The sequence below is a fragment of the Uloborus diversus genome, chromosome 1 (assembly GCF_026930045.1).
Source record: "Uloborus diversus isolate 005 chromosome 1, Udiv.v.3.1, whole genome shotgun sequence".
Taxonomy (NCBI): domain Eukaryota; kingdom Metazoa; phylum Arthropoda; class Arachnida; order Araneae; family Uloboridae; genus Uloborus; species Uloborus diversus.
Window position 1 is genome coordinate 143,291,190 of NC_072731.1, and position 12,442 is coordinate 143,303,631.

The following is a 12,442-nucleotide window of genomic DNA, read 5'->3' on the forward strand; positions in this document are numbered from 1 at the left end:
ATAAGGTTGCACACGTTATGTGGAGCCCATGACCTGTCCTGGTCACTAATTTTACATCAAAATGTATATAAATTACTCGCTTCACGAAATCTGTTACATTTCTTTAATGCTTCTTCACTACAAATTCTTCACAAATATATCAACAGGAATCTAGAGATTTCAGGCAAGCCCTTGTTGCCATTTAGTGTATGTAATAGATAGGTTAAAACTTTAAACATGAGCACTATGAAGTTACATACACTTCTGCTGCGGGGAAGACGCCCTGTGTAGATGTAACACCTTTATAAACAATTCAGTGCCACTATGTACAGAGTCGTTTCAAAGAGTAATTGGGCGTAGAACAGTACTAGTAAATTCGAGAGGAAGGAGAGAAAAATAATAGAACCTTCAATTCCAGTCGCGCCTGACTCTTATGAAGTTCATCTTATGATAATGACTGAGTTTTAGTGAGAGTTCTTAACATACTCGCTCCACAAATTAGAGCCATTTTTAGGATACCTCTGTTGAAAAAAAAAAGTTTTTGGACATACTATAAAAATTAACTCAAAAAAAGCTTCTTTCTTCCATTATTTAATTTTGTTATTTATAATCATTTTTTGTTTTGGTTGCAATCCTGTGTAATTTGTATTGTTACTGCATTTCAGCACAATTTTAAGTCACATTTCAACTCCTTACTATTTGAAGCTGGTGCACATATTATTCTCCTTCTTGTAACAAAGCAAAAAATTTTAAAACTCTTTATAAATTACTTAAGTAGAAACAATTGATACTTGATTAATTACAATTAGGGTAACGGCACAAGTAACAGACAAGGGTCCAGTAACAGACAGTAGTAAGTTTGGATTTTAATAATAAGAATTTTAGTCGGGTAAAACTGATGCTGTTGCTACCCATGAATACGGTACAAACATCTAGCGATATCAGAGTGAATTTTATGCTCCAGTTGGTATTTGCAAGGCAGTGGTGGAAGGTTATGAACAGCTACCACGAGGTCTGCCGGTATTTCTTGTTCATTTGAATTTAATATGGTTTTAGATTTAAAAATAAAGAACTTTTGCAAATTTTGAAGAAAAAAAGGGAATTCTGTCCATTACTCATCCTTTCCTCATCCTATCTGTTACTGGGTATGCTCAGAATTGTCAGCGTCTGTTACTGGTGGGTCGAACCTGTTTTCGAAATTGAGCAAAAGAAATAGAATTTACTAATTCAGAGAATCCAGAAGCAGCCAAACGTTTGATGAGATGAAGTTGCATGACAGAAAAATAGTTTTTAAAGTCTAATACACATTGAAAGTCTCCGAAAATTGAGTTAACCTGAGAGCGATGTCTTGAGCATGTCTCTTACTGGTGCTGTTGCCCCTAAATGGAAAATCACTAAAAAGTATGTTTCAATGACGGTAATTAGAATTGGTTGAAACAAGGCTCTAACTCTGGGACATGACTTGTATTATTTTCTTGAGAATGACCCTTTGGCAGTCTTGAAGTTCTGTCCATTATGTGATCAGTGCATGGATTGAGACCTGAAATTTTGCAAATATTTGCGATGTCAACTATCAAAATATTTTGACCACAAATTTGAAGGTCAGAAGAACACTTAATAAAAAACTATTAAGTTATTAATTAGGTTTCATAGACCGATGCGTTCGCCAATAAGCTGTCTTCTCAAGCTCGAATTGTTTGCCTGTGACGTAACATAATATAACCCGAACTTTTACTCTAAATATCACTTAACTTTCGAACAGTGCATGAAACATTCTACAGTAGAATAAATTTCTTTCAACCATTAATTGTTTTGCAAAATTCACAAAACATTTGACTTATGATTGACGTTGAAAATGAATGATTCTTCCAATCTTAAAAATTTCGATAAGCCTATCTAAAGCTCACAAAACCAAGCTGATCACTGAAAAATCTGTTTCTTATTCATTCATTTACTTACTTATCAGATTATAGTGGTTGTTATAGCAACGCAGTAAACAATTTTCCCTCATTGCCAGTTATAATAAATTTTCTGTCAATTCACAATTCTTAGTCGTTACATGTATAGAAGTTTCATTAGATATTCATTGTTTTTGTAGCCCAGAATTTTTCAGTAAAGTGTTTTATGTCTAGTCATTTAATGTTCTGAAACGTACCAAGTTTTTCTATTGATGTGCTAAATGAATCAGTTTTTAATCCTCTGTAAGAATTCATGCACGATGATAAATTGCTTTTACCTTTTCCTTGTGCTAAATTACTTTTAAAAAAGTTTTATGTTATACAGAGTCCGACAAAAGCTGTAAAATCTTAGGAGTCAGGGAACATTTTTAGGCGCCACACGTGATAAATTATTTTTTAGAGTTGGTGGCTAATAGAGAAAAATTCGGTGTAACATAGATGACCTACGCAGCATTTCATGATGAACAGTTTTTATATTTGAAGAAATCAGGTTGCTCTAGTTCCTTAACAGAGATTTCCTTAACTGAAATATTCGAAAAGATAGAATCGAAAAGACTCATTGAAACTTCAAATACGAAAAATATTCAATCTAAAACTTCAAAGAAATTTTTCTTGTTTAGTTTAGAACGAATTTATGGATGATATTAAATATAATACAGATCTATAGGACAGGCAGGCTTCATTCTGTTTTCTCGAAAACCAACAACTTTCTGATATAATTAATGACTAAATAACTAAATTCTTCAATTCTAAATAATTTTTTAAATCTATCTTTCTTTTTTTTTACATTAGTGAGCACACATGTCATACGTTATTAATGTGCTGTTTTGAAGAAAATTAGTAATTGTTGATGATTGAAAACGTAAAATGTAAGTGCAAACATTGCTTTGCTTGTAAAATATCACTTTAATTGGAATTTTAAAGATAAAAAAAATGTGCTATAGTTTTAAAAAATATTCGTTAATGGATTCTTTTTTTTTCTGGAAAAAACTAATCTCCAATTCTTTAGTCGCCCTGGTGACTCGGAGTATAAGATTTGTCGGACCCTGTATAAAGCTACAATATGTAAAGTTACATTTTTTCTATTTCGTATATGAAATGTATGTGATCGATAGGATGAGATTTATTATCAACTAGCGAAACCCGCACGACTTTGCCCGTAGTAGAAAATATAAAGTTCATTTCGTTTGCCTGTATATTTACAAATAATGGATGATGAATTTCTCGCCAATATGGCTATGTTAATTTGCTCGCCCATGTTATGGTAAATTGATGTTTTAAGCAAAAGCATTGGTGTGTTATTTAAATATTATTTTGATATGTGTAATTGAAAATTTTTGTAACGTGATTAGTATAATTTAAAAGACCCTTTTTAAAGCCAAACCAATCGGAATTTGTCTTTAGTGTGGGTCTATTATAAACGTTTTTTGTTAAAGTTCTAAAAGACATATTGCATTAAGTTCGAGAATTAAATAAAGGATTTACAAATCTTTTCACTTAGAATGACTAACGTATGTTTAAGGAAACTTGACTACATACACTACATTGAAACGGTCAGTTACTTTTCCTTAGACTATAGTTTTGTAGTAAGAAATTGACACATATTTCAACTTTTGTGTACATCGTAGGAAAAAAAGATCAATGCATGCATCGATATGCTCATCTTATTATAGATTGCTCAAATAAAAAAATTGATGTAGAATAGTTATGAAAAAACATTTCGCTTGAGTTAAAGGAAGATTTTACAACTACACCTCCAGCCATCTTCCTGCACATCTTATTCTGTCTGTCTCGATTTGTGCATATCTCGGAACTTTTCATCTCAAAAGCTTGTCTATTCTTAAAATCTGCCAAATTTCAAAAACTTACTTGCATTTGCACTTTGCATTTGCATTTCTGTTTCTAAAATCTGCATACCTCAAAATCTTCATCTGTATTTGCATTTTGAGCACAAATGCCTGGTTATTCTCCTTCTATAATTCAAAACAACCGAACTCTTCACCTCAAAACCGTGGATGGTAAAAGGTAGTAACTGCATATTTTTCATTTTTCATATTTTAATTTTTCTTGCCATCCAAAATTTTCCTATTGTTAGTATGGATTCCAAAACGCGTTTCTTTGAATGTCTCAAAGTGACATTTCTGCAGATACTGCCCTTTACTTTCCCGCAGCAGTAGAGATCTGGATGTCTGTCCAAAATAGAGTTAATCTCATTTGGATATGAAAAAGCGAAGAAAAGCCCACTCCCTCCCACATATCCCCAGAGTTGGCCTTGACTTACAAGAGTGGATCGAGTTAGAACCCTTATAATTGAAGAGGCCGAAGTATCCGCCATATTGGAGTAAGAGGATGCAAGCGTACTTATCGCACAACAGGGAAACACAGAATAACAGACATTCCGTAGAACACTGCAACATGTTACCAAAGATCTTAAAACCTTTACCAAAGTCTCCTTATCTTAAGAAAGATATTGATATATTGGGAAGGGTTCAAAGGCGGGCTACAAGGCTAATAAATGGACTTTCTCATTTAAACTACTGTCTGACCACGGATTGTATGGAAAGACAAACATCCGTTTTACAGCCGGAAATGGACGAATCTATTATTTTTTACCGATGTCAGCTTTTGCAGAAGCAGAGTCTCATTCAAATGAGCGGAATACGCGCATCAAATTTTTACTTTTTCCCCTTAATCATATAGATTCGTCTTACCTGGACGTTTGAAAATTCCATGCAATCCGTGGTTGGACAGTATGATTAAAGGCTTAGAAGGCTAAAAATGTACAGTCTTGAGCAAAGGAGAGACCGTGGGGACATGATTCAGTTGTTTACATTTATGAAAATGAAAGATGTTACGGGGCTGAAGTTTAGCACTGAAAACATGACAAGGGGTCATTGTTTTAAGTTATTTAAATCTCAGGCTAACATGGATATTAGGAAAAATTATTATTATAGCAGGGTAGTGGAACTTTGGAACAGCTTACCGGAAGAGGTGGTAATGAGCAAGGGAGTAAATAGTTTTAAAAGGGCCATTGATCTTCATTGGGTATTGTAAATTGACTAGGACTAGTCTAGCTGGGCCCAGAGCCTGTTGCTGGTCGTCATTTTTGTATTTGTATAACAGAGCATTTATAACGTAATGATCGTAAAATCATGAGGAATAAATCGATATTAGCCTCACACAAGCGAGCTCCATTTCCAGGCTTCCAGTCACTTCGTTGGCTATTAATTATCCATTTCCTTTTTCTTTCTGCATCTGCTGGAAATCTGAAGAGCTGAAATTCTTTTTCGGAGCTGTTAGCACAATTAACAGCCGAACAACCACCCATTTGACTCAATTTAACATATGCTAAAGAAACGTAAACATCAGCAGCAATACTATCGCTGCGAAGCACTGGATCAAATTTGCTCCAAAATGGCGGATGCGTCCCTTAGACCGAGTTTGCCGACCCTGACGTCATATTTTAATGTTTTGATACCACATGTTAGTGATGCAAATCGTAGTAAACTGTAAAATATCATTGCACAAAGTGACCAGACACAGATAGTCTTGTAGTGTTCCATTTTAGAAGGCTTAAAGTAGCAACTGGATTAAAACAGACTCCTACGTGAACTAGAATTGCGAGTTTAATTTCTAACACGCTTTAAATTATTGCAAAAACAACAAATACCTAACAAAAGAAACTTAAGTTGGGGCTAGATTAAAAAGTGGTAGATTAAAATAAGAAGTATATAATCATTTTTAACGTAGATATGCATAACAAATTTATATTATAAATATAAATAAATAAATTATATATATATATATATATATATATATATATATATATATATATATATATATATATATATATATATATATATATATATATATATATATATATTTGGCTCAGCAGAAGAACATAACCGAAATGTTTTTTTAAAAAGATAATAATAATTTTAACTGTACTGTAGAATGAGAGAAAATTCTCTAAAATAAAGTAAATAAACAAATTATTATGTTACTTTTTATTATTCAGCACCACTCATTTTTATTTTCTACTGCACCTATATTTGCCTGCACCTATAAAGTAGGTATCGACTCAACCGGAAATGCTATCTAAATCATCCGTTGCTCTCTGCTGTCATGACGTTTTGGTAGAGCAGACATTTTGAAAATAAAGATAATCTATATACATGTATTTAAAAAGTTAAAAACTAATACTGAAAATATTATATTTTAGAAAATGTCACTGAATACAAATACAAAACTTGAAATAAAGTTCAAAATAAAAATTACAATAGTTTGGCCCAGAGACATAGCGAACATAGCGAGAAATTTTTCATTGAGAATATTCTCCTTTATTTTCGCGCACACGCATATATATATATATATATATATATATATATATATATATATATATATATATATATATATATAATATATATATATATATATATATATATATATATATATATATATATATATAGGGAAAGAGAAAGATATATATAGATAAATAGGTAAGAAAATTGATAGGCATAAACAGAAACATAAATATGTAGGTATAGATAAGTATGGAGATACATAGATTTATAGGTATAAAACTAAATACATTTAAATAGAAGTAAATACAAGTAGAGGTAGATACATAGAATGATATTATTGTGAGTGATATATGGATGCCTCACTTGGAAAATCGACGAACTCCATAAATCAAAAAGTAGAGAATAGTTACAAAGAAGATGGAATTATCCATATGAGTAAATACACCCTCGTGTTACATTTTCTGCCATCACATGGTCAGAAATGCACTGAACCAAAACTTCAATATAAGTTCACACGCTTAGCTTAGATAAAGCACTATTAAGACAGAAATGAGGTTTTTTTTTTTTTTTTTAAGTGGAGTTAATCGATTTGACAATTGGGGCACCCATATATAGATATAAAATAGAAACATATACAAAAAGAGATAGTTTGATAGATAAACAGAAAAAGGTAAATGTATAGATAAAGCGGTAGACACAAATAAAAATTGCTTAAATTCAAAAAGAAAGTTCTCGTTTGGCGTTGTACTGTTCTTAGTTTTCTTTCTTCGCCACAGGAGCTATAGCCCTCACCCCCACCCCTACACACACACAACACTGTACTACGTCATTTTGCTATGAACCTGTAACAGCACTGAAACTGACCCTGTAGGTAGAACTCTTCTACTGCTTGAAAATAAAATGGACTACTCAATAACTAGATATGCTCATGTACGGTATTTAGTTTTCTATTCTATTTATATATAGGATAAATTTTGTCTGGTTTTGACCGTAAATATTTCGCAAAAAGTCTCCATTATCTCATCCTATCTATCACACTTTCTGTTCTTTGTTGTTCTTTGTCTCTCTTATTGCATCAACGTGGGGTGTGTTCTTTCTCTTTTGTTAAATGCAAATCCCGTCCCAATGGGACACTGTGGAAACAACGGCTGTTTAAAAAAGCCAGGAGGTAAAGTACAAGCAGAAATGCCACAAACCAAGTCCCTTTAGGTGAGTTCGTGTTCATCTTTTTAAAGTTATAAGCTTGGTGGATTTAAAGCGGGGGGGGGGGGACGTCAAAAATAGTCACTGCTTTTAAATGTTTTTCCTTGGTGCTATATTTCTTTTCATGTCTTTGCAATTATTATCTAGATCTGAAAAAAATTTAATTATATAGAATTTAAGTTAAATAGTAAAACATAAGTGGACTGAATCATTTATTCCTTGGCACTATATTTCTTTTCATGTCTTTGCACAATTATTAGCTATGCTTAAAAATTTTTTAACTGTGTAGAATTTAAGTTTAATAATAAAACCTAAGTGAACTGAGTCATGTATAAATTATAAATTCACACTTCCAGAAAATAAACAAATCAATACAGTACTAGGATGCATCATCGGAAGATTGTCATTTAAGTACTTCTAGATTTGGGATACACTAATTTTAGACCTGATAAGGTTGACTATTAAAACAATTATTAAGAATTGAATTTTTCCGGAATAATTTTTAGGTCATGATGTAAGACAGTTAGAGTTACAATCATAATGTCAATATGGTAATCATTATCTTTCAAAAAGATATAAAACAGGATAAGAGTCCCTTACAATGTGCATTTAAAATAAAATAAAAAAAATCAGCTTTATTAGTCCTTATTAAAATGAGGATAACCGTTCCGAAGTAAAACCAACATTATCCAAGAATAAGGGTTATAGTACCAGAAATAAGTACCAATACAGTTCTAAAAATACTAATTAAACTATGGACAACATTTCCTAAGTAACAACAAGAGCCTTTAAAAATTCTGATTAGAATGTTAGTCACAGTATTCGTTTATTAATCGAGTGAAAGAAATAAATATATTGTCTTAAAAGAAAGCAAAAAAATTATTTTTTTTTTAATTTTTGAATATAAAAAAAGGGGGGGGAGAAAGAAAATTTTCTGTTACCCGTGGCGGAGATAATCATTTTCCTGTTCTTTCCCTTCGGAAAAGTCTTAAGGCTTAGCAATTATTTTATTCTTAGTTTTTGAACTTTCTAAAAGGAAATATAAATACCATCTCTTTTTTGAGCAATCACGATTGCTTATTGTTCTCAATTGACTGTTTTGATGTCCTTTGATTTTATTTTCCCACCGCCACCCTCCGCAACATCACCGTCGACCGGGTCCTCACAATGCTGCTCCTATAGCGAAAGCCGTCTCCAGGTTGCATCCATGTCCTGCACACCACGCGCATACATACACAACTACACACACGCACGCACATATACACACAAACACATACACACACATACACCTACACACACATACACCTACACACACATACACAAACACACACACACACAAATACATACAGACACCTACACATGCACACACACACACAAACACATTCACACATTCATACAAACAACTACCCACACATTCATGCCTGCACACAGACACAAACACATATGCCTACACACACATACGCATACCCCCCCCCCCCACCCACATACACACACATTCATACACACAACTACTCACACACTTATGCCTGCACACAGACACAAACACACATGCCTACATACACATACCCCTACACACAACACACATACCCTTACACACAACATACATACCCCCCACACACAAACACACACGCTTACATACACACACTCGTGATTGCGAAAAACATAATATGAATTCAAGATGTCAAAATTCAAATTATTTTTTTTTTATTTATCATCTATGAATATCTTTCCTGGTATAGATTCACATTTGGGGAGAAATGGCTTCCCCAATGCATTCTATACCTGTGGTACCAATCTTAAACGCTTATGAAAAAATAACCAGATATAAAAAGATGTGTAAGATGTGTTGTTCACTCTCGAATTTTTTCAGTGTAGATGATTGATGCTATTAAACATAGCCAATGAATGAGTTATGTGAAGAAAATTCACTTGAAATAAATAATGAAAAATTTCAATTAATCATAGCTTACTTGTTTTGACTCGTGAACAGAAAATATCGGGATTTTAACCAATTTGAACTACAAATGTCCTTTTGCTTCGAAACAAGAGACATAAAAAAGCCGTGCTTTTCGAAAAAAGAAAATCAAACCAAATCGAAGAAGCTTTGACGCAACAGTTTTTGCATGGCTGAAAAATTTTGTTCTAATAAGACATTCTATAATAAGATTGAATTTTCTAGGCCTAACAAGGTTGTAAAAAAAACTTGTTCTAACAAGATTTTGGAAAATACTAGCATTCTTCCTTCGAAGTGATCAATGTATAGAATAGAATTTAGTCAATTATTCTTATAATTAAAAAAAAAAAGACTTTTTACTGTTGCAGTAAAACATCGTATCTGCGTCGTTCAAGGGATTAGAGTGAAAAGACGTATAAATGAAAGCCACGTACAATCAAAACGTTAATTTCATTTTTATTCTAGTGGTTCAACAATGTTTTACTGTGTATACATCACAAAAACAGTTTGAGGTATCCTCTACTAATTTCGGTGATTTTATTTAACTACTGAAAATATAAATGCCAATTCTTTTGATCATTTTATAATTTTTTGCTTCTTTCCAACTAATTTAATCACGTCTCCTCCACTGTAAACAGGTCTTAAAATAGATACAAACGAATTTTTTTAACTAACCAAAGCTTTTAATTGAATCTCAACCGTGCAGCGTATGAAATGATAATCCTAGATAAAATCAGACTCATTCTAGCTCTTAATTGGCTGACAGTATTTGCATTATTTCTCTCTACAATGCATCTATTTTTCCCGGGCTCCAAATTCCCAGTCCTAGTGAATATCTATGACGTCATTCCTGTTTGCATTGTTCTTAAAATACTTTGATGTATTTTATTGTACCTATTAGCCATATAATAAATATGTACATTTTTGTGTGTGTGCGTGAAAAAGAAGAACATTATGTCCATCTTTTGTGTCAATGATTGCGTCCTTTTTGAACATTATTTTTTACTGCGATTTCACGTTTTACCTTTGAAATTTAAATGCGACAGTGCTTTTGTGACGCCTAAATTTCAGCCTACACACTATTCCCGATTTCTTTTTATATTTATTTATTTATTTAAGTACATTTTTTGTTTGCAAAATATTTAGTTAACATTTTGCAAAAACATTAGATTTTGTTGAAACATATTTACTAACTGTATACAAAAAAAGGTAATATCATTGGAAATTAAAACAAATCCCTTTCAGAAAAAAGGCTTACATATTTAAATATTGTTTTTGAGCACTAGTTTATGTAATTATGAAGACCAAAATTGTAAAATGTCAAATTTTAGCTATGATTTATCTGAAATATTCGGTATTTCGCAGATATCTTTGCTTTGTGAATATTGATATTTACCGGCCAATGTTGACCTTTCCTAGATTTATTTTTTATTTTATTTTTATGTTTTTAAAGAACTTTACATTTAACGATATTCATGGGACGAATATGAATTCTAGTATTCAATAATCTTTGATAACAACGTGTTTTATCTGCTGCTTTTTTTCCCCCTCTTCTTTTTTGTAGAGCTGAATTTTCTTTTCATGTTTTTCTCTTCACTCCATGCTCATATTGGTTGTGGCTGTTCAAATGCTTCAAAATTCTGTTCCATCAAAGTCACTGTAACCATCAAAGTTCCAGGAACTTTGTTGCTCATCTAAATCTTGCTCACATCTTGTGAAAAACACGCAATTCAAGTTTTTATTCTGAAGTTTCGATGGACTGACAGTACTAATTGATATTTTCTGAATCAAAAAATAATTCTCTTAACGCTGATGCTTCGTCAGAAAGCTTTCAAACATAGATTGCAGAAGCTTTAAAGTTGATTAACATATAGTAGCAAACATGCATATTTTTAACGCCTCTTTCAGGGTATACTTCGCGCATTGAAAATCGAAAACACTCCTCAAAAATTTAGGTAACCGTATTTTCAAAGATTGTCTTTTACATTAAAAAAAAATTGCATCGTTGAGAATGAAAGGAAAACTTGTAATTGGAATTTGTAAAAAATTTCATTTGAATGGTTTTGTTTATCGTTAATACAAAAAAGGCAAACATTGTAAAGATTTCCAAATCAAAATAGTTCTTAATCTTCTTTTTCCCGGCATCTCACATTTCATCCTTAGAAAGTTAATTTTTTATGCAGTTGACGAATTGAATCTCCATGCAGAGGATTGAAAATATTTTCAGATTTTCACTCCTCCAAAATGACTTTCACTCCTCTAAAAATGTTAAGGAGTATTTTCGCTCCTTGAAAACAAAAAAAAAAAAGGAAACATCTCATTCAGTAAATAATATTTTCTTTTACCTTCACAGGTAAAAGAGCGTTCCACTGCCAATGGTAAAGCCGTTCCAGCCGCCAAAAGCTTGCTAGCCCTTGTGTGATGACCAAAATGAGTAGGCTTTCCTTGTTGATGACCAAATGGATAATGACGTCAGTTCCCTAGTAACCTGGCAATAATGGTAGTCTCCATGAGACAATAATGACTTGACATTTCTCTTCAAACAGTCCAGGTGTTCATTCAGAAGATCAAAAATTTGTTGTTTCAGACTTTCGAAGAATGAGACATTTCTGAAGTGAGAAACATGATCGCCAAGATGTAGCCAAGCATCTTTTCATGCACGTCAAATGCTCCATGAAACATCTGTACAAACCATCTTTCGAGAACTAAACATTGTTGTCCATCATCAAGAAGTGACAGTTCAAGAATCAGCGCATCATGATCACCAAACATCATTTATTGAAATTCCTTGTTTGTGTGACTAGTAAAAAAAATGAGTATAAGTATTTAAGTATAAGTATACCTCAAAATTGTTGACACTAGTACACCTCAAAATTGTTGGCATTCGTCCTTAGACAAGTCCATTTCGAAATAGATTGAAACCAAGGAAGCGTGGGATGTCATAATGAAGCGTTGGAGAGACAAATTTTTTATCGTGTTGCCTGTTAACACTGAGAAATAAATTTTAGCTGAAAACTTGCACCAAACTCCCTGTTGATGAGCAC

The 12,442-nt window shown here is 32.5% G+C and overlaps 1 protein-coding gene across 1 annotated transcript in view; it reads left to right on the forward strand.

The window, feature by feature from the left end:
• LOC129232569 (calcitonin gene-related peptide type 1 receptor-like) overlaps positions 1-12,172 on the forward strand; it is a 124,428-nt gene extending 112,256 nt beyond the window's left edge. Inside the window, exon 17 of the mRNA XM_054866705.1 lies at positions 11,752-12,172. Coding sequence (XP_054722680.1) covers positions 11,752-11,820 — 69 coding nt within the window. The 3' untranslated portion in view covers positions 11,821-12,172. The remainder of the gene's footprint in view (positions 1-11,751) is intronic.
• Positions 12,173-12,442: the final 270 nt, after the last annotated feature.